At 37.1% G+C, this 26514-nt stretch overlaps 1 protein-coding gene across 1 annotated transcript; it reads right to left on the bottom strand.

Annotated features, from left to right (window-relative positions):
* Positions 1 to 1471: 1471 nt before the first annotated feature.
* Positions 1472 to 2044, bottom strand: LOC120069591 (vegetative cell wall protein gp1-like). The gene has a single exon (XM_039021381.1). The coding sequence runs from the start codon at positions 2042 to 2044 to the stop codon at positions 1472 to 1474; it is 573 nt and encodes a 190-aa protein (XP_038877309.1).
* Between the last annotated feature and the right edge of the window lie 24470 nt (positions 2045 to 26514).

Raw genomic sequence — 26514 nt, 5'->3', positions numbered from 1 at the left:
ATTATTTTATTTGTAATAATAAAATTAATAATCTTTTTTTTAGTATTATTTTCATTCTTTTAAAAATTCAACGCCAACGACGATTTTTGCAGCGCCTTCACCTATTTGTCCACTTCCATGAGTTGTACGCATCCTCCACATTTGCGCATTGCGCGACATTCCATTGGGACTCTTTGCCTATAAATTGAGTGAGCTTCTCAAGACAGAAGCATCACTATGTAGTGTGCTTTCCCTTTTTTCTTTTCTATTTCTTTTATGTTTCCGAGCTTTATCATTTAAGAAGGGTGTTAGAACTCCGATTGATTTCGATGCAATTCTGTTCGAGACAGTATTATCTGGACTTTTTTATCCTGGGACTGGTGTGGCCATTATTAAACTACTTGCACAAGGGGCAGAGTTGCAAAAGTCTGTTTTGTGACTCAGGCTATAACATTTTTCTCTTTTGCAGGTTAATTTCTGATGTTCGACGTCGTTCGAGCTATTCGATCACAGTTATCTTCTGTCCATCGGAGGTAGTCGTTCCAACACTTATAAATTCATTTGTGCAAGAAAGGAAGGGAACAAATAATAATAATAATAACAATAACAATAATAATAAGTTTAGAATTGGTAGAGCAAAACAAATTAACGAATGTGATTTCACTCGGATATGTACATACATGTTCAAGGTTTTACTGATTTTTTCCTCGAGGGAAAGGGGAAAAGAGAAGGGAGTTATTTCTAGGGGTAGAACCACTCAGATTCGAAGGTATTGAAAGAAGAGAGAAACAAGTGATGAGAAGTGAAGATAACTTAACGGAAGGCTTAGAGATTGACCAAATTTGTAAGTCAAACATTAAATTGTTATCGTTCCTAAAGTAGAGGGACCAAATTGTCACTCTGAAAAGTTCACACAATAAATTGTTACTTTTATGAAAATTTAGAGATTAATAGTGATTTTTAATCAAGTTTTTTTTTCCATATTTAGAAGTTCATTAATAATACAAGTCTATGACTAATATACTTTATTCACAAACCATATTTATCAATGATATATAGGCTATTATGATGAATAGATTTCAATCCAAGCTTTCTGGTTTCTATATAAGTAATGAAGTTCTATATGCTATTTGAAACCTATCATTGACTATCGTTGATAGACTTCAAATAATATAAACTTATAAATCATAGATTCCGCTCATAGAGTTTATGATTGATATCTCATATTATGGATGGGGTCTATTTTGACATTATTGCCTATAAGTAAACATTACCCAACCAAACTTCTCAAATCAGAATGAGCACAAATCATAATCAATAATAACATAGTTAAAAAGTTTTACACTTCGAGGCATCCACATATATTTAGATGATCCAAAATAAAATACCAAAAACAATTAAGAATTGATCATAATAAAATTTCCTTTTAACATAACAAATACCAAATTCAAAATCTTCAACAAACTCAGTTCCACAAATATTTTCGCTTCATTTAAGCGATTAAAGCCGCAATCATTAATCCAACTGCAACCGACCCACCAATGGCGAATCTGTTTGCAGCGCCACCGTTATCCTTCTTCGATGGTGCCGGAGCTACGGATGGCGCCGGTGGCTCCATCATTCCATTTGGTGACGGAGGACTGCTTGCTGGAGCTTTAGACGATTTCGGTGCCTTGGCCGGCGATGGACTCATTTTCGACGGAGCCGGAGCAGGTGCTTTCGTTTTTGCCGGCGATGGTGCATGACTGGGACTCTTCACTACCGGTGGTTGAGCAGTCGGCGACAATGTGGGTGGGTTCGCTTTGGGTGGCAAAGTCGGTGCATAGGATGACGGGATGGGGCTGATCTCCGGTGGGGTAGCCGGCGGAGAGATTGTCGGGGAAGGTGGGGATGTCGTCATTGGCGGTTCCGCCATCGGTGGAGAGGACGGTGGCTCATTACTGGGAGTCCATTTCCACGCCGGTGATTCGGGGCCCGGCGCAGGAGACGGTACTGGGGAGTTGGCAGCGGCGGAGATCAGCAGGAGCGCCACCGTGAGAACAATCAGAACGGTGGAGGAAGCCATTGTTGAGAGATGAGTAAGCTCGGTGAGAAATATGGGGAAAATAAGAGAATATATAGAGAAGAGATTAAACTTAATCAAGATGAAGATCGAACGGCTCATAAAATATATAATTAATTTGATTTCTTAATTTGTTAAATTATATTGAGAGTTTGTGGACTTCGACTACTTCTAGTTTGTGCCATGCCATGATGCCACTAAGTACTATACAAGCTGTCAAAAAGAAGAAAGAAAATTAATTAATTAATTACAAAATCTTCCTATGTTCTTAATGGACGGCCATATTTTCTTCTCTCGAAATATAATTTAGGAACAGGAAAATTATATTATTATGCATTATTATTGTTTTTGTTCCTTGATTAAACTTTATCAAATGCTTTTTGTAGCCTTAAACTAGGTAAAGAATTTTACCCAAAAAACTATTTAGTTTGATTATCATTTAACAACTATTTAGATGTTAGCTTAGTTTGACATGTCATAAGTTTGTAATTCGATTTTTTTTTTATCTTTGTTATACTAAAGAAAACAAAAATTATTAGAATATCTTTTTCGACTACATGTAGAGGTGAAAGTGATCATACCAATAAAATTGTTGGATTTTCTTTTCTCTTTTTAATATTGTAATCTATAAAATTTTGTTACAATATATATTTTGAATTTTATAATTGAAATATTGTAGTTTTAAATCATGTATTAATTTTCCTTTTGCATACCAACATTTTCAATGATATTTCTACATTTTCTTCCATAAGTTCGATAGCAACATAAGGGATGAATTGTTATTATTTTTATTATATCATTAAGAAAAATCATGAAACATAAAGGACAAGCATACAAAATATCATTAGTGTCATAATAATAATAATATATATATATATATATACCGTTGGAATCAAATGAAGGTCGCTATTACTACTACATAAATTGGATTACTTGATGTTTTTTCAGTGTCAAGTAAAGGGTATATTTGACAATTATAAAATCGTCAACTATTCGAGTGTCAAGTATAGTGTGATAACTTATAAAATCGTCAACTATTTGAGTGTCAAGTATAGTGTGATAACTTGATTCCGAAAAAACGTTAAGTAATATGTTTCTTGATACAATTTTCGTGTCAAGTAAGATAATACACTTGACATTGGTGGTATGTCAAGTTTATTCGAGTATCAAGTATAGTGTGATACTCTTTGACGTTTTTTATGTGTCAAGTATATGTCTTTTTGTTTTCAAATTAAATGCTCAATCGATATTCTCATTTTCTACCTTGTATTACAACAATACAATTACATCAAATAAATAAACATTACACATTTAAGATCTATCAACTCAATATATTTACTAAAAATCCATATGTTCAACTATGAACACTCCTCACAAATTACAACAATATTTCTCTTTCACACGTACATGCACAAAATAAAATCTCAACTATTGCTTTTGTATACAAAATTCAACTTTCAACAAACACAAAAGTGAAAAATTGTTTAATAAATAACCTCTCAACAAAGTACATTATTTAATCTATACATTGAGCTTTGAAGTCTAAAGATCGAGAACTAAGGGTCAGGTAAGCCATGTTTAAGCAAGTCAACCTGCAAAAAAGAATAAAGGGCGATAACATCAAATTTCAAAAGATATAAATAAGTGTTAAAATACAACAACTTAATCCAACCTATGAAAAGTTCAATAATAATGGTTACAAAACGCAAATTCTAGCAACTATGTAATAATTTCAAAAGAGTTTCAAGGCCTTAATACCTATCAAAACATCCAAACATCGTTAACTTTGTTGGATAGTGGCTCCAATCCCTTGAAATCTTTGAATTGAACATCAAAAATTGAAAATAACTCAATTATTAGATCAATACTTCAATGGGTAACAAAGAACTATTAATACTAACCTCCAAACTTACCAAAATCTTGTCAAGATTGGTCTCAAACCTATTGGACAGCAACTCAACTCCTTCCAACACTTCAATCTAACATAAAAAAAGTGACAAGTATTACTAAGTTTATGTCAAAACTTATTGAGTGTTCAAAAATTTTCAAGTAAAACCACTAACACCAACCAAAATATTGTGGGCAACAATGGAACAAACCCAATATCAAACAACAAACAAGATATACCTCATATACTTAACGAAAATCTTACTGAAATCAATATCAACCTATTGGATAGCACATTAATGTTCTCTGAATCTTGAATCTAAACCCAAATCACAAAGAGCATCAATCAATTTCGGTAAAAAAAATTATGAGAAAATCTTACTGAAATCAATATCAACCTGTTAGACAATACATTAATGTTCTCCGAATCTTGAATCTAAAGCCAAATCACAAAGAGCATCAATCAATTTGGGTAGAAAAACTTATGGGTATTCAAAAATTTCCAAGAAACCCACTAAAGTAATCAAAACTCACCAAACTTACCAAAACCTTACCCAAAAATACAAGATTCCAGCAAGGTGGAGTATAGATCTGACGAGATAGAGTGAAGCCCACACTTGAATAAATCTGTTACAAAGCTAGACCTCAACGAAGACGTGGACGACCTCGATGACAACAAGAAGATTTGACTGGACCAACTTGACTGAAGTGATGGAAGCAGTTGGGGGCGTTCGGCTACAGATCTGGGTGGAGCTGAAGCGACGGAAACATTTGACTACAGATCTGGGCATGGTTGAAGCGATGGAAGCGGTTGGGGACGTTCGACTACAAATTTGGATGGGGCTGCAGACTCACGAACGACGTGCACAACTGGCGTGGCTAAGCAGATAGCGAGGAAGTTGAGTAGACGACAAAGAAGAGGGCTGACGTGGCTGAGCAGACGACAAAATGAAAAGCACAATAACAGCAGCACGTACGGAGGCAAGGGGAGAATGAAGGTTGACGATGGCTAGGGCGCACCCGAAGAAGAAAAAAAATTGGGGGGAAGGGGAAGATCAAGAGTGAGATGGTGAAGGAGGAGAGAAAGAGTTTTTGATTTGAGAGAGGGAAATGAAAATGGGAGAAGGCAATGTTATTTTATTTGAGATTTTTGGTAGAAGGGAAACCAAATTTGAGAGGGAAATGAAAATTAAAGTCTCTACACGATCGCTGAGTAAAATATAAAGTCTCTATACGATAGCTTAGCTCTGCTACACGATCGTTGAGTAAAACTAGACAATCGCTACCAAATGCTACACGATCGTTGAGCTCGGCTACATGATTGCTTAGTTCTGCTACACGATCGCTGAGTAACAAAATGCTATATAATTGCCTACCTAATGCTATACGATTGCCTACTTAATGCTACACGATCGCTGAGCTCGGCTATATGATCGCTTAGCTCTGCTAGACGATCGCTGAGTAACAAAATGCAATACGATTGTCTATCCAATGCTATACGATCGCATACCAAATGCTACATAATCGCTAAGCTCGGCTACATGATCGCTTAACTCTACTACACGACCGCTGAGTAACAAAATGTTATATGATCGCCTACCAAATGCTACACGATTGCTGAGCTCGGCTACACGATCGCTTAACTTGCTATACGATCGCTGAGTAACAAAATATTATACGATCGCCTATCCACTGCTATACGATCGCATACCAAATGTTACACGATCGTTGAGCTCGGCTACATGATTGCTGAGTAACAAAATGCTATATAATCACCTACCCAATGCTATATGATTGCCTACCAAATGCTACACGATTGCTAAGCTCTACACGATCGCTGAGTAACAAAATACTATATGATTGCCTACCCAATGCTATACGACCGCCTACCAAATGCTATACGATCGCCTACCAAATTGGAGGTCTATCAAATATCCGAAATATTTCGTCAATCTCCACTTTTTTAACCTTTTTATTTGACATGAAAAAAAAATGTCATGTAAGAGCTTCGTATACTTGACACATGAAACGTGTCAAGTAAGACCTTACATTACTTGACACGAAAATCGTGTCAAGTAAAGGTTCGCGTGAAAATATCCGAAATATTCCGTCAATCTCTGCTTTTTTAACCCTTTTACTTGACATTTTTTGTCCAAAATCATATTACTTGACGTTTTTTTTCCACAGAAACGTCAAGTAATTAAAAACTACAAGTGTCAAGTAATGTAGATTTTGTAGTAGTATATATATTAGTCTCTATAATAAATTTTTAAAAAATATCCATTAACATTCACATTCTAAACCATAGTTTTAAATCACATTTGTAAAAGAGACAACCTTTAAAAATACAAATCTTTATACCGTCTCTTGAAGAGAAAGCTATGCTGCAATAGAAAAACACATTGTCCCTTGAAGAAACGATATAATGTCGCATGGGTAGGTCACCTTAAGAATTGGTATATGTAATAAAAAAATATTTTAGATGGTTCATTATTATATATTTAATTATAAATTTAATAATTAAAACTTTAGTTTATTTTTAACAATGGTTTTGGTGGGTTTATTGTTAAGGATCTATTGGACATTTTTTATATTTAGAGACTTATATGTAATGACAAAGAAATTGAAGGTTTAAATATTAAACCTAGAATTAGACACAAACCATGAAAATTTAGAAACTAGACATATAATTTAACATTTTTTTTTTTTTTTTTAAATATACCATGGTTTAAATACTAAAATGCACAAAAGGTTGTGAACTAATTAGGTTTCCTTCTTAACCTATTTAACTTTTCTTTTCTTTTTTTCCTCATGGCTTCATTTTCATCCATGCCCTTTTTACTTAGAATGAGATAAACAAATCTATAGCTTCATTATTAAACAAAATAGAGCAAATTTGGAAAAAAGAAATAAGTATATAGATTTTGTGAACGCTGGAAACAATGATTTCATTCTTTCCCTTTAATATATAGAAAAATAATAAGGTCATATAATCTCAACCTATGAGAGAGAACCACATATAACAACCCATGTGTCGATGAATAACATCTAATAATCTTAAGAAAATCACCAACACCTATTTACACAAAAGGAAAGGGGAGAACGACATCGTTTCACCCTATTGCCTTAACATCTCCCTTCAAATGAGAAGATGAAAGAACCACCCCGAGTTTGGCACGAAGCTCGCAAAAACGGTGTTTAGATAAAGGCTTAGTTCACCCATTTGATAGCTAATCAGAAGAAGGAACATATCGAACATCAAGTTAGAATGGAACACATGATTGGTTGCAAGGGAGAGTGCACTAACATTGTCACACCAGATTAAGGGAGTCGAAGAATTCAACAGTTGAAGTTCCTTGAGAAGAGATGGAATCCACCTTATGTCAGCAGCAGTATGAGCACGTGCGCGATATTCCGACTCAGTGGTAGAATGAAGAACTACATGTTGCTTCTTGGAGCTCCAAGACACAAGAGAATGGCTAAAAAAGATACAATGAGCAGCGATGGATTTATGATCATCCACATTGCATGCCCAATCCGCATTGCTGTAGGCAACAAGGAGGGAGCTTGATTTCGAAATAAACAGCCCATGACTCACAGTACCTTGGAGATACCGTAACACCCTATTAACATCTTACCAATGAGCAGTGGTTGGACGTTGGAGAAACTGACTCAGCTTATTGATAATGAAGGAAATATTCCAACGAGTGTGCATGAGATATTGCAGGGCCTCAATGACATTGCGATAAGGAGTCAGATTGGACAACATTTCTCTTTCATGAAGAGACATAGACTTCCCTATCACAGCTAGAATGGGGCTGGGCTTGAGATGAGAAAGATCAACTCGATCAAAAACTTCCTGTATGTACTTGGACTAAGTCAGATATAAACCATCACGGGTACAATGAACCAGAACACCAAGGTAATAGCTCAAATCACCCATGTCTTTTAAAGAAAAAGTAGGGGGTAACCAAGATACAACGTAATCCACTTTGAAGAACTCCTTGTAATCAGAATATCATCGAGATATCAACACCAAGATAGTGAGACAAAAGGAGTTGAGGAAAATTAGAGAGTTATTTGCTCTCGAATTGCAAAACCCCAACAAAGAAGAGTGGATTTGAGCTTGTTAAACCATGCCTGTGGAGCCTACTTCAAGCTATATAGGGCCTTTTGAGTTTATACACATGTCAGGGTAATGCTCACTGATATAGCCATCCGGTTGCTTCATATACACAGGTTCATCAAGAGTGTTGTTAAGAAAAACATTGTTGATGTCTAACTGACGAATGAGCCAGTCTTTAGAGACAACAATAGTGAGAATGATACGGATGGTTGGAGCTTTGATCACGGGGCTGAAAGTCTCATGGAAGTCAACCCTGGAATTTGATGAAACCCCTTGGCCTACTAACTCGGCTTTATACCTCTAAAACATCCCATCAACATTGGTTTTAACCTTGAACACCCACTTACTGCCCACCAGATTCAAATGATGAGGGGGGAGCAACTAAGGTCCAAGTGTTGTTCTTTTAAGCGCTGACATTTCAGCATCCATGGCTTGCTTCCAAAGGGGAGAGTTCAACGTAGCAGTCACAATGTGAAGCTCAACATCACAGGGAACACTAGTACCAATATAATTCCACTGTATGGGTTTGAAAATACCATCCTTAGCCCGAGTTTGCATTGGGCATCAGGAAGCAATAGGGGTAGTAATAGGGAGAGACTCTTCAGCAATAGTTCCCACTAGAACACCTTCAACAGAAGTACCGTAAGTTGCATTAAAGTATTCATGTACCAAAGAACTGGACAAACCTTCAACCATAGGAGAGTCATCCATGAATGTCTGATCAGGAACAAAGGAGGCAGAGACAAAGGGTGAAGCACTAACCTTGAGAGATGTGGGTGTGGAAGAACGGGTGGGAAAACCAGAAGAAGAGGTGAGAAAAGGGAGGCAAGAGACAACGTCATCACTAGTAGACCTATTGGAAACAGATGTGAGGAAACCATCGCTAAAAGGAAAGTCTTCATATATTTACACATATCCATCTTCATATATTTAAATCATATTTAATTATAAATTCTCCTATTCCGTTTAATTCTGAAATTAAACACGTAATTATATCTCATATAATTACTAATTTCCTTAATTTTAATTTGAACATTTCAAATTAACTTATCATGCTACTCTAGAGCTAATCCATTTACGAGCTAGTAAGGGGACCTCACGTACCTACAGATCATGGGCTCCAACGATCCGAGATTAATTGGCTAAACTCATTAGACCAAATTAAACCCCATTCATTAACTAATGGGTCACTCCACTAAAGCCCATAGTTGCATTCCCACCACTGTAGATATATTATGTCCACATGATTTAACCATAATTAGTAAGTTGACCCTTCACAGGTTGTTCGTAATAACGGCTGGGTCAAATATCTGTTTTACCCCCAAGATTACTTCTTGTTCCTCAAATGAATCCTCTAATGAACAACTGGTTTGTGATCTAATCACTAAACCAAAACTCTCTCAGCTCAGTGAGAGGGTGGGGCCTCTTGTTCAAGACCTGGATTTAGTACTTGAGAGAACAACCTTTTTCCTATCCCTAAATCAGGTAGGCGTGAATTCCATCTTGCACCCTATGTCCCCAGCTATTTATTCAGTCTTACCCCTAAAATAGGAGGCTTATTGAGCCGACGCTGTTGATTCAACACTCACCTATGCAGTAAACAACGTTATAAAGTAAGAGTGACTTATTTCTTGGTTCAATCTTATGCAAACTCATTGCATAGGACGCCCCCACTCCTCATGTCATAACATGTACAAATTAGAATCACTTCATATGTAGCACTTTACAACTTTGTAACAACTACAGAGTAGGCCGCATCCAATAGTGTTATCAAAATAAGGTACCCAACCTTATTCATATACTTGATGCATTGCTTTATGATGTGGAAATGTGGATGAAATGCGTTGGTGAAATTGCGTTGAGCACTAAAGTTTCCTCAACGGAATCCAAGTGTAAACTCCACTGAGTTTCCTGGTAAGTCTAGGTCGAACTCAGGGACTTGTGAAAATAGGTTGCGGTGGTAATTTTTAGAAAACTTTGTGGTAACCGGTAAGTCAATTAATTGTTAGTTTGTTGTTGATTGCGTTAATGAAAAAATAAACAAATGCGGCAGATTTGAGAAAAATCAGTTGTGTGATAGATGCACTGAGTATGCAGATGAATGGATTGAGAAGGTCTTTAGCTAGCGTCATTTGGGAATGCGTTAGACTATGCGATCATGTTACAACCATACACAACAAGTCGTTTTCCAATGCAAATGCGATGCTCGTAAGTCTAGGATTCATGTGTTGAATGCGAAATTGTCCATAGAGCTTATTCCTAAGTTTCTACTCTTTTCCTATGCGATGATGTAAAATGCATAAAGGCAAGGTGACCGCATACAATCATATCCTATCTCTAGGATGCATGCGATGCGTTAATAGCAAATAGTGCTTATTCCTAAGCTCCTATCTTTTGATTATGCATTCTAATCTGACTCTCCCGAGCCTAGACTCTGACCTAACCTTCCCAAGCCTACATCTTGTCCTTAGACTACCCTCCCGAGTATCTCTAATGGACGAATGAAGCATACATAATACATGATAATCGCATAGAATGAAGATTTCCTAGTTGTGATAGCTAAATGCTTCTCAACCCATTCAACAGATTTAGCTACTCATGCATAAATAACAGAGAGTGAACAGATATAGAGAAGTAAATTCCATTTCGATAAATGAGTTGAGTACAAAATAACAATGGAAGATGAAGGTATAGAGAGCCTGGTAGCAATTCCTTACTGACCGAGGCTTTTACACTATCAATCTCGTTCAAAAGATATTCTTGCTTCCGCAGGCGTCGACCCTCTCTCTGTTCTTGAAGCTTCCGACGCTCTCCCAAGCTTATCGAAACGATCTATCGGTACAACCTTCTTCTCTCTTGTCTGCCTTAAAATAAAAGAAAAATCTAAGAACAAGGCTAAACTATGAACAGACTTGTGAACTCGTAGGATGGTGAACCTCTTTTCTGAAGGATGCCTTTGGTATTTATAGAACATCCAAGGTGAATGACTGATTCTCTCTCATGATTACATAGATGAGACAGCTTTAATTCCCTGACTGATGCGCCGAATATTTATCACCGAAAAGCTGAATGTACTTGTGATCGTTAGCGACTGTCAACTTAATCCGGATTCGATTGTCATCAGCTTTCTGTCCCATCGTGATTAATTATGCCCTTCACTTAGATGCGCCCACCATGTTGCACCGACCAAGTTACGACAATCCTTCTTGAGCAAATGTTTGTGAACACGATCACCGCAAAGCCTTGTGGTAATGCTGCGCTCGACCAATGATTTCCTATGATTGCAATTTCCGCTTTGCGTCAACGCATATTCTGCATAAAAATATAAAAATCAATTGTTCCTATGCGATGAACGCATGCAACCGAAAAATAATGAATTTGATGCTTTTTGGACGCAATTTAACATGTTTTATCAACGTAAGCCAGCATTTTTTAAGAACTTAGCACTATGATAACATGCATTTCTACCCGTTATCAATACTATAGATCATTTTTGGAACCTAATCCACTCTTATGTCTCCACATAAAGTTCAAGTACTCATATAATAGTCATGGGTTTTAGTTTATTGGATTTAAAATTTCCTGTATACAATTTATAAAATCAATAATAAGTTTATTGACTATAGAAAATGTTTATCATTTTACAAACTACGAGTTTTAGGACATAAAACCTAGTGGAAGGAAGGTGTAGTCAAGTAGTCGTTTGTGAAGTTTTTCCTTGAAGGGATCGAATCCCAATTGGAAGCATGTTATCATATTGCAATTTTGTTTTCGATTTTACATAAATAAAATACAGTATAAAAATGTTAACATAATGGATAAACAATCAAGATTAGTATGCATTTAAGAGAAGAGAAGAGGGAAGAGCTAAAACTTACCTTTGTAGATTCCCAAATACTTCACAATTCCCTCCGCATCATCTCCGGAACGTCTATTCAATGATCAAGGGACATCACCATAAGTGAAACCTTGTTATTCTTTAGGATCCCAAGAATGGGATGAGTGGTCCCCAAGACTTGGAAGAGGAAGAATGAGTAGAGAAAAAAAGAGAGATTTTGAAAGAAGTAGGAGACTAGGATTCAAAATTCCCAATTCAACTATGTCACAAACATGGGCCATGAAGACTTATTTATAGAGAGGACCCCCTTCTACTAGTCTTTCCTATTCCTACTTTAGTTCTAGTTTCATTAAATAACTTTTGTTTAATTAATTAGTTCAATAATTAAATAACAATATATATTGAATCCAGTTTAATATAAAACTAATTAACAAATAAATAAACATCACATGTTTATTTATCTCTACATCTAAAAAATTACTTAATTAATTAACTAACCATTAATTAATTAATTAAACGACTATATTAAATCATCTTTAATATAGAACTAACCAACATATAATTATCACATATATATATATATACATCTCTTTAATATTTGAATCTTCTTTAAATATTTTTCTCTCTTAATTATAGATCACATCTATAATTAACCATATTATATTCATCTCATTAATATGCAATTTGATTTGAACAATTCAAACCATTCCTCTTATATATCCTTTAGTGAGCTAACAAGAGGATCTCATGGACCTATAGATTAAAAGCTTCAATGATATAAGATTAAGTAATTATACTCTTTAATTAAATTAATCAATTTTCATTCACCACTGGTCACTCCACTAAAGACCGATAGCTGCACTCTTCACACTGTACATTTATTTCTGTGTCCACGAATATAACCAATCAACAGTGAGTCGACCATTCTTAAATTGCTCATAACTATAGCTGGGTAAAAATACCGTGTTACCCTTGTAGTTACATCCAACTTCTTAAAATACCACTGATCCCCCTAATGAACAAATAGTTTATAGTCCAACTATAAACTAACACCTCTCAGGCCAGTGAGAGGTTGAGGCCTCTGTTGAGGTTGATGCCCTAAATCTTGTAGGGTTCTGTAGTTTGTAAGCACATGTATGAACAAACATTTGTGATGTAATAATATGAGATATTTTATTCACTACTATCTATGAAATATGAGATATTTTAGTTGCATTAACCACAAACCAATAAACTAAGATCCCTTATTATCGTTGTAACTTAAACATGTATGTGGAGACATACAAATGGACCATGCCTTAAGTGATAATCTAAATGGTCTATAGTATATCGATAAAGGAGGGAAATCTTATCTTGATGACACTATGGATACGACCCGCTTTGTAGATGTTACAAGTGTCGTAAAGTGCTACAAATGGTTTGGTCCTGATCACTCATGTGGAGTCATGTGAACGGGGGTATCCTATACAAAGGAGTTTGTATAAGACCGGACCACAAAATGTTTAGTCTTGTTATATAATGTCATTCATGATAGAGACTTTCATTTCACTGGGATAACCATAGGTAACATGACCTTAATCTTGAGTGAGTTGGGAACTACTGTTTATGAGGGCGATCCGTTGATTTGTATGGGTGCGAGTGGCCAGATCGCCGACTCAAACCTACCACTTTGAGGATTCGTCTGACTGGGGAGCTGGGAACTAAGCTATAGAAGATGGAATTCACTTCTTCACTGAAGCAGGGGTAAGTAGATAAATTACTCCCTTAAAGGTTGATTTTAGGGCTTAAACAATGTGATGCCACACCTTCTCATGGCCCGAGAAGAGTTCAATCATAATGGGACTATTATGTATTTGGTTCATTAGAGGAATCAGTGGCACTTAAGGAGTTAGATGTAACTATAGGGGCAAAATGGTAAATTGGCCCAGTTGTACTTACGAGTGATTTGTGAAGGGTCACCTTACTGTTGATTGGTTATATCCAATAGACACAGAAATATATCTGTAGTGCGAAGAGTGCAGCTGTCGGTGTTTAGTGGAATGCCCGACAGTTAATGGATGGTGGATATCGTGATTAAAGAGTTCAGTCAGTTATTCACGTACCGTTGGAGCTTCAAGCTATAGGTCTATAAGGTCTCCTTGGTAGCTTAATGGATTAATGTTGAGAATAAGTTTTTGGATTATTTTGAAGTGTTCAAATTAACAATAGGAAATTTGATTATATATGATGTAATTAAATTAATTAAATTATATGTGATATAATTGATTTTATGTATTTGATACATTGAATGGAGGAATTAATATAAATATGATTTATATTAAATGTCACAAAGGAGAAAACGAACTATGGTTTAAATATTACATATGATGTGATATTAAAACTATAGATTATAAATATAATATGATAAATTAGTTATTATATTTATTTATAATAAAACAATTATGAGATAATTGTGGTTGGTTATTTTTCTCCATTAACAGATTGAGTGGGAGATTTTTATCAGTTTTAATAACTAATGAATAAAAGGAAAAACCCTTTCATTTTTTGAGAATCACAACACATTTGATCGGGTAAAAAGAAAATAGCTATACGATAGATGTTGAGAGAGTGAACAATCAAGCATTGAGGCATCAAGTTTGTTAGATGATAGTTCCTCATTACCCAACAGTAAAGTACCAAGTCTATACGATAGACTTTCTCATTCTTCCACTTACTCGATTGTATAGTTCCTCTTTCCCTCTACCAAATCCATATAGAGCCCACACCTCTTGAATTTTCACACTGAGAATACCAAGGTAGCCTCTTGGTGGTGTCGAGTTTGCTGTTTGAGGGTCGAGGATCGAGTCTTACTCGATTGTGTTTGAGGATCTGATAGTTCGTGTTTTTCACTGGTTGTTCATTGCATTTATGCACTTGATCGAGTTTTCTTTGATGCTTGACTGGTGTTGATCGAGGGAATACTCGAAGAAGAGTTCTTCATGTTATGATTGGTGTCCTAATTCTCCTGGAGTCTCGTTGTTTTGTAAAGATACACATTGTTCAATGAATAAAATAAGTGTTATTTAATTCTGGCATTAACTCATATCCAATAAACAAAGCTCCTATGTTATCTTATGTGAACTTAAGCATGTATATGTGATATACAAGTGGATCATGTCTTAAGTGATAACCTAAATAGGCCTGTAGTATAAGGATTAAGGTGAGATACCTGATCCTGGTGACACTACGGATACAACCTGCTTTGTAGATATTCGCAAGTGCTGTAAACTACTACAGATGGTAGATTCTGACTATTCATGTGGAGATGTGAAGCGGGGGTATCCTATACAAAAAGTTTGTATAAGACCTGGACTACGAGATGACTAGACCTTGTATATAAGGCCGTTGATACTAGAGACTTACATCTTACCTAAACGACCATAGGTGACACGACCTTAATCCTGAGTGTTTTGGGAACTCCTGCCTTTGAGGGCGATTCTTTGATTAGTATGGGTGAGAGTGGCCAGATTGCCAACTCAACAGGCCTTGGGACTTGTCTGATCTGGGAGCTGGGAACTCAATCCACAAGATGAAATTCACTCTTTTCCCGAAGCAAAGATAAGTAGAGAGATTGCTCCCTTAAGGGCTAATTCTGGGGTTGAACATAACTGCCACTGCTTCTCTTTGGAAGAGAAGACTCAGTCATAGTAGGACTATGATTTATGTTCATTAGAGGGATCAGTGGTACTTAAGGAGACAGATGTAACTACAGGGGCATAACAGTTATTGGCCTAGCTGTACTTACGAGAGATCTGTGAAGGGTTGTCACATTGCTGATTGGTTAAGATGGACACATAATATATTTGTGGTAAGGAGAGTTCAGCTGTCAGTCTTTAGTTGAGTGCATGGCAATTAACCGATGGTGGATCCCATGACTAAAGAGTTTAGTCAGTTATTCACGTACCGTTGGAGCTTCGGAGCTATAGGTCCATGAGGTCCCCTTGGTCGCTTGGATTCTGTTGAGGATTAGTTCTTGGTGTTGATTTGAAATGTTCAAATTGACAAGAGGTATTTTGATTATATATGATATAATCAGTTTGATATATGAGATACATCTAGTGGAGGATTGATGTAAATGAGATTTACATTAAGTACCATAGAATAGAAAAAGAACAATGGTTTATATGTTTCATGATATAGGTTATAAATATAGTATGATAAGTTTTTTATCATTTATGTTTATAATAATATTAATTATTAGATAATTAATTCTTTTTCTTTTAAATAGCCAAAGTAGTGGGTTGTTATTGAATCATGGTAACAGGCTCAACTCAACACCGTCGAGGTTTTCTGGAGGTCGTTCGTGGTGTTGTGGAGGCCGTTCGTGTTTCAGAGGAGTTTGTGACCGAGGAGATCATTGAGAACGAGCGCGAAGTGTTCGTGCGGTGTTGCGGTCGTGTAGATCGAGCGTTCGAGGCTGTTGTTGTTCGAGCGTTCTTACGCATCGGAGTGTAGAGACGCTACTGCATTGTTTGTATAGTTTTCCCTCTGTACATTTGTTATTCATGTTGTAATTTCTGGAATTATTTGTATAACCGCTTGTTTAGAAGTCGACTGTTAATATATGTTCATTCATGGTTGTAATTTGGAATAGTCTTGTTCCACTGCTCATGGAAATCTCAGTTCCGATTTTCTTCAATTGGTATCAGAGCCAGGTTATCTGATATTCCAAATTAAGGATATGAATTGAACGCATTTTTCAGTCGCAGTGGGTTTCTGCATTTATGGTTAATCGTTTTCTGCATTTATGGATGATTTGATGAACGTTTCGGGTTTAAATTGCCTTTTTGTTGAAGCTTTTGGTATTACAAAGTGTTAATTGTAAGGGCCCCTGTGTTTCTGGGTGAAATTAACTTTGTAATCGAGTCTGTAATTCGAAAAGTTCGAGTTCGTCGAGTCATTCGTGATGAAGCTTCGGCGCATGGTGATGCAGTTCTTAATGAAGAAGAAGTCCAAGCGTTGGTCGGATCGTGTAGCCTCAGGTAAACGATCATTGGGATTTAACTAAGCGATCGTTTAGATATTTGTTTTCTGAATGATCGTGTAGTATTTTCTAATCGATTGTTTAGCATTGTTTACCATATCGGATGGCGTTGGTTGCGTGATCGCGTAGGCGCTGGAGGTAAACGATTGTAGTGGGAGCATGCGATGCTCATCATTTAGTAGAAGGCGCGCGCTAGACGATCGCGTAGTTACAAGCTTCATCGCTTAGTTACTACCTATGTGGTCGTGCGTATGCGACATGGAGACGCTAGCTAAGCGATCACTTAGGCGATGGTGCTTCGTGGCATCGTAGTCGCTTAGACGATCACGGAAGGCGGGCACTGTGCAGAGCACGCTAAGCGATCGTGTACTTTAGGCTTCATCGCTTAGTAAAGGTACACAATCGTGCAGTAATAACTAAACGATAGTTTGGATTTTCTAGACGATCGTATAGTAAATGCTAAACGATCATTTAACTCTGGAGCACTGGTAAGCGATAGAACGAAGTGTTTGTTTTATCGTGTAAACGATCGTGGGGTGCTTAGTACACGATGGATAGTTGGAGAAGCGATGCTTTGCCGGGCGGTTCAAGACCCAACAAGAGACTCCCTGTCTTTGTAATAGTTAGCTTTCCTTTTTGTGTTTTAAGGCAATTTCACCTTGTTCATCAACTTTTATTGCTTATACATGTGATGTATGGTACTTATATGTCAAAGTGTTTGTCATATAGTTAAAAATCCACCTTAGGTTGTGCAATTACTCATGCATCATGTATTATAAATGTTATAATATTGCATGAAGAAATTACTTGAAAGTATGCGCATGCATCATGAAATATAAGAGTTATATTTTGCATGCATTGAGAATTATCATGCATCATCCTTTTATTATAACTGTCATAGTCTAAGGGTGAATGGAAGCATGTCTTGTTTATTTCATTGTGGTTTTTGTATAAGTGTTATATAAAAGAAGTAGCAATGAATGGACAATGCATTGAGCATGACACTTAGGCTATTTATAAGCATTATGAATGCCTTGCATCTATTAGCTTAACATTATGGTTGTTTCCGTTTATAAGTGTTATAAAGGAAATTAAACCTAAAATCAATAATTTAGAGTTGCATGCGGACTTAGGGTGAACTCATGTTTTTTAAAAGGGTTTTAAAATTGGATTGAGACAGACCTAAGTTCAAGTGGTTCTAAATAGTTTAGTAACCTAGATTAATCTTTTAAAATCGGTTTAATAGGATTAAATTGGTTGAATAAAAGATTAATTTTTTTGTAAACCTATCTATAAGGGACTTTTTGTCTAAGATAGGTTATGGCTAGGCTGGGGTTCTTAAGTTGACGGAAACGTAACAGCCCTACCTGGGAACCTACCTGGAAAGGTGAATTAGATAGATTTTCAACAAGCAGGCAACGATTTGGTCAAAGATTCTGTTAAAGAGTTTAATGGATGATGCTTGAAAGTTGTTTAACTATCCAAGGTAAATGTTACTCTTGGGAAAACCTAAAAGTCACTTAGTTAAAATAAAAGTCACTTAGTTAAAATCCTTAGTCGTATTTTTTCTAAGTAAGCTAAACCCTAGGTTATAAATACTCAGTGGGAGGAGGAGGCATACCAGATATGTCTATGATTCCACTCACGTTTCTCCTTGTATGTTCACACCGTGAGATTCATGCTTGGTCTCGAGATGCCCATGATGCATCCCCCTTAGGATGGTGTTTGCATGAGTCAATATCAAGGTGGATGGAGAGAGTATTTATATTAAGTGGGTGAAGGGTGTGTGTCAACACGTCCTATGGTATCTGTCATTGGTTCACACCGTGAGATCATTCTGTATGCCTTCGTGTCACCCCGGAAGCGTCCCCCTTCGGATGGGTTTTGTGCAGTTGGTCAATATCAAGGTGAACTCTAGAAATGGATAGGGTCACTTTAGGTTTTGCCCCAATCGAAAATTTTCCCTTCGGATTAGCCTTTTGGGACGGACCTCTAGGGCTTAAAATGGCGGGTCACACTTAGGAGATTGTTAAGTAAGTTAATGATCTCTTGGCCAAATCAATGATGGCTTGTCGTTATAGGAACAAGAAGTTGTTCTAGTATTAATGACTACTTGAAACTTCTCAATTCAGAGGAGGGAATAACTGACCTCCCTTCGGCAGCTTTTGTCTTAACCTTTGAAGCGTCATTGCGAAACTAGATGTCACACGGGGTTCATGTTAGTTTTGCTAAAACCTTATTGGATGTTGTTTTTGTTTTACAACGGGTATTTGCTTAAAACCTAACGTAGGTCAATGTGTTTTTCTTTTCAGCAACTCATTAGTATTTCCGTTTAAAGCATTGAAAATTGACCGATTATTTACAGTGGGAAGAATCATGTGAAACGAATTTTGTGGCAAACGACCTCCATCCCACTTCTCTCCAAAAGAGGAGACAATACAGTAAATATGATTTATTGGTCTTGGAGACATGTCTGGTAGAGAATGATGATTCTGCCTAGATCCTCGATTAAGGTGCTACCAATCATGTCAGTTCCACGTACCAAGGATTCAGTTCCTGGCAAACGTTCACAGGGAGAACTGACTCTTCGAGTCGGTGCTAGTGAGGTTGTTTTAGCTGTTACTGTAGGTAGGCTGAAATTATTTGTTGACAAGAAACGTTATCTGTTACTGGATAATGTTTTTGTAGTTCCTCATATTGAGAGGAACTTAATCTTAGTTTCTTGTTTCATTGAGCAAGGCTATACCGTCTTCTTTTCTGAGAATAAAGGGTTTATTTTCAAGAAAGGAATGGAGATATGTTATGTTTCAATGGAAAATAACTTATATGTACTAAGTTCGTTAGTCATAAAAACCTTGTTTAACACCGAAATGTTCAGTACGACAACAACAGCTAAAAGACCAAAGGTTTCTCCAAAAGAAAATGGCCATATTTGGCATCTAAGGTTAGGTCACATCAACCTCAATAGGATTGAGAAGTTGATGAAAAGTGACTTCTAAAGAGTTCAGAAGAAAAATCCTTGTCGGTATGTGAATTATGCCTCAAAGGCAAGATGACCAAATGACCTTTTACTGGAAAAGGTTACAGAGCCAAGGAAGCCTTAGAGCTTGTACATTCAGACCTTTGTGGTCCGATGAATGTTAGAGATCGAGGTGGGTATGAATATTTCATCTCTTTCATAGATGATTATTCAAGGTTTGGGTATCTCTTCCTAATGCAACGTAAGTATAAAGCCCTTGACAAGTTCAAGGATTATAAGGATGAAGTTGAAAACTTGTTAAGTAAGAAGATAAAAACACTATGATCTGATCGTGGTGGAGAGTATATGGATACTTGAGATTGCATCCTAACTCTCGGCCCCTGGTACACCTCAGCAAAATGGTATATCTGAAAGAAAAACATAACCTTGTTGGACATGGTTCGGTCTATAATGAGTTATGCTCATCTTCTAGACTTGTTTTGGGGTTATGCAGAGCATACTGCATGTTATATCCTGAACAACGTTCCCTCAAAAGTGTTTCTGAAACACCTTTGGAGTTATGGAGAGGTCATAAAGGTAGTTTACGCCACTTCACGATTTTGGGCTATCCGGTACATGTGCTAGTGACTAACCCAAAGAAGTTGGAACCATGTTCAAAGGTTTGCCTTTTTGTAGGCTACCCCAAGGAAACGTGAGGAGGATACTTCTATGATCCAAGTAAGAACAAAGTGTTTGTTTCCACTAATGCTATCTTTTTGGAAGAAGATCACATGAGGGATCATAAGCCATGAAGTAAGCTCGTTTTATGTGAGATCTCAAGTGAAACTGAGACTGCTGAGGGTTCAACAAGATTTGTTGAACAGGCCGACAGACCAACAAGAGTTGTTGAAGTTAGAACATCTAGTCAACCAGCTCAAGAGTTGAGACTGCCTCGATGTAATGGGAGGGTTATGAACCCACTGGATCGCTACATGGGTTTGACTGAAGCCTTAAACGTCATTACAAATGATGGGGTCGAGGATCCGTTGTCTTTTTAGAAAGTAATGGAGGATGTTGACAAAGATGAATGGGTCAAGACGATCCTCAAGTATCTTCGAAGAACGAGGGTCTACATGCTTATGTATGGACCTAAGGATCTGATCCTTACAGAATACAACGTTGTTAATCCCTTTACAAAGGCCCTCTCGGCTAAAGTGTTTGAGGGTCACCTAGAGAGTCTAGGTTTGCGGGACAGCGGCATCTTGTCTAAAGCAAGTGGGAGATGATACTGGGGTATGCCCTAGTTTATTGTATATTGTGCATTGTTATATTGTATTGTACATTAGTCTCCCGAGTCATTAGGACAAGTGGGAGATTGTTAGGATTGGTGTCCTAATTCTCCCTGAGTCTCGTTGTTTTGCAAAGATATGTATTGTTCAATGAATAAAATAAGTGTTATTTAATTTTGGCATTTACTCAATCTAATAAACAAAGCTCCTTGGTTATCTTATGTGAACTTAAGCATGTATATGTAATATACAAGTGGATCATGCCTGAATTGATAACCTAAATAGGTCTGTAGTATAAGGATTAAGGTGGGATACCTGGTCCTGGTGACACTACGGATACAGCTCGCTTTGTAGAGGTTACCAAGTGTTGTAAACTACTACAGATGGTAGATCCTGACCATTCATGTGGAGACGTGAAGCGGGGGTGTCCCATATAAAGAGTTTGTATAAGACCTGGACCACGAGATGACTAGACTTTGTATATAATGCCATTGATATTAGAGACTTACATCTCACCTAAACGACAATAAGTGACACGACCTCAATCCTGAGTGTTTTGGGAACTCCTACCTTTGAGGGCGATCCTTTGATTAGTATGGGTGAGAGTGGCCAGATTGCCAACTCAACATGCCTTGGGACTTGTCTGATCTGGGAGCTGGGAACTCAATCCATAAGATGAAATTCACTCTTTTCCCGAAGCAGAGATAAGTAGAGAGATTGCTCCCTTAAGGGCTGATTCTGGGGCTTAAACATAGTTGCCACTGCTTCTCTTTGGAAGAGAAGACTCAGTCATAGTAGGACTATGATTTATGTTCATTAGAGGGATCAGTGGTACTTAAGGAGACAGATGTAACTACAGGGGCATAACAGTTATTGGCCTAGCTGTACTTACGAGCGATCTGTGAAGGGTTGTCGCACTGCTGATTTGTTAAGATGGATACATAATATATCTGTAGTAAGGAGAGTTCGGTCTTTAGTGGAGTGCCTAGTAGCTGTCTCTTATACACATCTAGATGTGTATAAGAGACAGTGACAAGAGAATTCAGCTGTCAGTCTTTAGTGGAGTGCCTAGTAGTTAACGGATGGTCGATCCCGTGACTAAAGAATTTAGTCAGTTGTTCAAGTACCGTTGGGGCTTCGGAGCTACAGGTCCATGAGGTCCCCTTGGTAGCTTGGATTCTGTTGAGGATCAGTTCTTGGTGTTGATTTGAAATGTTCAAATTGATAAGAGGTATTTTGATTATATATGATATAATCAGTTTGATATATAAGATACATCTAGTGGAGAATTGATGTAAATGATATTTACATTAAGTACCATGGAATAGAAAAAGAACTATGGTTTATATGTTTCATGAGATGAAATATTAAAACTATAGGTTATAAATATAGTATGATAAACTGGTTATCATTTATGTTTATAATAATATTAATTATTAGATAATTAATTTTTTTTTTTTAAATAACCAAAGTAGTGGGTGGTTATTGGATCATGGTAACCGTGAGTTTAAAAGGAAGGTGGTTTCCTATTTTCAAAAAGAGGTTTTTACAAACATTTAACTTAAAAGCATGTTGTAATTTACTCGATGATGCATAACTGTTGTTGTTTATTTGAAAATGCTTTGTACTTTCACAATGGGTTTGGAATGATCTGCTTCCGTTCAACGGTTCTCTTGTTTAAGAATTTCTTCAATTGGTATTAGAGTCAAGTTGTTTTGATATTCAAAATTCCATTGATGTATTCAACATCATTTACAGTCTTGGTGGGTTTTAAGCATATCTACAATGCATTTTAGTGTTAGATGTAGTTATGGATGTGAATTAATGGATGTTGTGGATGATTGCCTCTGTTTACTAATTTCTTTTACATTTCAAAGTTAATTTGTAAAGGCCCTGTGTTTTTGGGTATAATGACTTTGCTATTGATTCTGTATTCAAAATTTTTGAGTCTGTAAGAGTCGTTCGTGATGAAGCTTCAACGCATGGAGATGTAGTTCATATCGAGGAAGAAGACCAAGGGTTGGTCAGATCGTGTAGCCTAGGCTAAAGTATCGTTTAGATTTGGCTAGGCGATCATGTAAAAAAGTTCTACTCGACCGTGTAGCATTTGCTAAACGATCGTATGACTGATGCCACGGGATCGAGTAAAGAGTTTACTCAATCGTGTAAACGATGGGGTAAACGATCGCTGAGTATGGGATACTCATTGCATGGTAGGCACACGCACTAAACGATCGAGTAAGCCAGTATGCTCATCGCATAGTCACTGGCTACTCGATCACTCGGTATGTGATACTCAATGCTTGCTTCTCGATCGTTTAGACGATCATATTCATCGCATGACTGTCTTCTACTCGATCGTTTAGGCATGTGTTATACTTGGTGTGTTGCACGATCAAGTGGCCTTCATGCTTCATCGCATAGTCAAAGGCACTCGATCTGTGCTACACGATCGTGGTTACTCGACCAACGTTACTCAGTGATCACAAGGAAAAGCTACACAATTAGAGGAACGAGGCTTCGTCTGGGCGGTTCAAGACCGGTTTGCCGGTTTGAACTGGTTGACTCGATGGTTTATATAATAGATAGTTATTTTTTCTTTCCAGTTTTTGAGGCACATCATCCTGGTCCATTAATTTGATTTTTAATGTACATGTGATGTATATTTAATTATATGTCATAAAGTATGCCATATAGTTTTTAAATCCCACCATAGGCTATGCATTTATTCATGCATCATTTTTATATTATAAGAGTTATAATATAGTAGCTAGCATGATTAAATTACATTAAAGCATGCTCATGTATCATATAATATAAGAGTTATAATATATGCATGCATCATCTTTATATTATAAGTATTATAGTATAAGGGTGTATGAAAGCATGTATGCTTAGTTCATTACAATTTATATAAGAGTTATACATAATAATGAATGAACAATGCGTGAGGCATGACACGTAGGTTAATTTACAAAAGTTCTATATACCTAGTCTAGCTTAGCAATGTGGATGGTTTTAGTTGTTTCTTTTTATAAGTGTTATAATAGAAATTAGAACTAAAATCAATAAGAAAGACATGCATGCAAACTTAGGTTATAATCATGTTTTAAAAGAGTTTTAAAATTTGATTAAGATAGACCTAAGACCACGGTTCTAATGAGATTAGAAACGTAAGTTTAATCTTTTAATCAGTTTAATAGGATTAAATTGACTAATAAAAGATTAAAAATGTACCAAATCTATCTCTAAGGGACCTTTTGTCTAAGGTGGGTTCTGTCTAGGCTGGGGTATTTAAGTTGACGGAAATGGAATACCTCTATCTGGGAACCTACCTAGAAAGGTGAATTAGATAGATTTGCTACATACATGAAAATTTGATGATAGTCGGTTAAAGTGTTTAATAAGACTTGATTCAAACTTGTTTAATTATCAAAATCAAGAGTTGTTTTTTAGCAAATTTAAACTCACACTTAGATAAAATCAGTAGCCAAATTGTCTAAGTTAATGAAACCCTAGGTAGAACATTCAGTGGGAGGTACTTGGGGTATATGATACTTCACTTAAACCTCTACACGTTTCTCCCTAAATTTCACACCGTGAGATCTATTCTCGACGTTGAGGCACCCTAGGAGTGTCCCCCTAAAGGACTGTGTTTGGGTAGGTCAATACCAAGGGGAATGGAGAGAATGTTCATAGTAAGTGGGAGCGGGACATGTGACAACATATCCCCTAGTCTCTCTCATTAGGTTGGATAATGTTTTCGTGCATCGCCACAAGACACCTGGGAGTGTCTCCCAAAAGGATAGCTGTATTTGCACAAATCTTTATCTGATCTCCTGAAAAGGATAAGGTTGCTTTAGTCTCTTGTCGTAATCTGCTCTTTCCCTATGGTAAGCGCATTAGGGTGGGAGTCTAGGGCCTAAAATGAGGGGTTAGACTTATGTGGAATTATTAAGGTTGTTAACAAATTCTCGACCGAAAAATGGTGACTATTAGAGTCAGTTACAAGAGTTTTTTTCTGTCTAATGGTTGAGAATGTCTCATCCCAGTGAAGGGACACTTGATCACCCCAATGGTGACTTTTGTCCTGCCCCACTGGGGCATCATTGCAAAATAGATGTCTTTTCACTTAGGGTACATTAGAATTATTTTGCTAAAACCTAAAATTGGTGTTAAAAGTGGTAATGCAAATAGACTTATTAAGTTTTTTCATGTTTTCAGCAACTTTAAACATGAGAACCACCACTTTAGCTCTATTAGCCACCGACAAGCTGACTGGTGATAACTACGCTAGTTGGAAAAACATGATAAACACCATACTAATCATCGATGACCTCCGATTTATCCTTATGGAGGAGTGTCCTCCTATTCCACCTCATAACATCGCTCGAAATGTTCAAGAGGATTATGAGAGATGGACACGGGTGAACGAGAAGGCCCGAGCGTACATCTTGGTCAGCTGAACAATGTCTAGGCCAAGAAGCATGGGTCCATGGTCACTGCACGTGAGATCATGGTGTCCTTGAAGGGAATGTTCGGACAACCATTCGGGCAGCTCAAGCGCGAAGCTCTAAAGTTCATATTCAACTCAAAGATGGAGAAGGGTACATCTATTCGGGAACATGTTCTAAACATGATGGTCTACTTTAATGTAGCGGAGATGAACGGGGTGCATCGATGAAGGTAGCTAGATTAGCTTTATTCTGCATACGTTGCTAGAAAGCTTCCTACACTTTGTAAGCAACGCTGTTATGAACAAGGTTGATTACACCCTTACAACTCTCATCAATGAGTTGCAGACATTCCAATCCTTGCTGAAAAGTAAGGAGAAGAAGGCTGGTAAGACAAATGTTGCTTCATCATCTAAGAAGTTCCATCAGAGTTCGACCTTAGGAACTAAATCTGCACCTTCTACTTCCAATACTAATAAGTGGAAGAAGAAGAATGGTAGTATGAGGAAGGGGAAGGCACTGGCTAACCCACAACCTGCCACTCAGCGGGGTAGGCGACCAGCACCGGTTGAAAAAGGAAAATGTTTCTACTGCAACCAAAATGGACACTAAAAGTGGAACGGCCCACGCTTGTTAAAGGAAAGGAAGAAGACTAAAGCCAAGGTCAAACAAGGTAAATGTGATTGGAAACTTATTTAGTGGAGGATGATGATTCTGACTGGATTATAGACTATGGGCCACTAACCATGTTTGTTCTTCTTGTTAGGGGATTAGATCTTGGCGACAGTTTCAGGTTGGTGAGATGACGATACGAGTAGGCACCAGGCACGTCGCCTTAGTTGTGGCATTGGGAGGCCTTAAGTTGACTTTACATAATAGATTTATCATTTTGAATGA

The sequence above is a fragment of the Benincasa hispida genome, unplaced genomic scaffold (genome assembly GCF_009727055.1).
Source record: "Benincasa hispida cultivar B227 unplaced genomic scaffold, ASM972705v1 Contig50_2, whole genome shotgun sequence".
NCBI lineage: Eukaryota > Viridiplantae > Streptophyta > Magnoliopsida > Cucurbitales > Cucurbitaceae > Benincasa > Benincasa hispida.
Note: the sequence above shows the minus strand (reverse complement) of the source record. Positions and strands in the feature narration are given on the sequence as shown.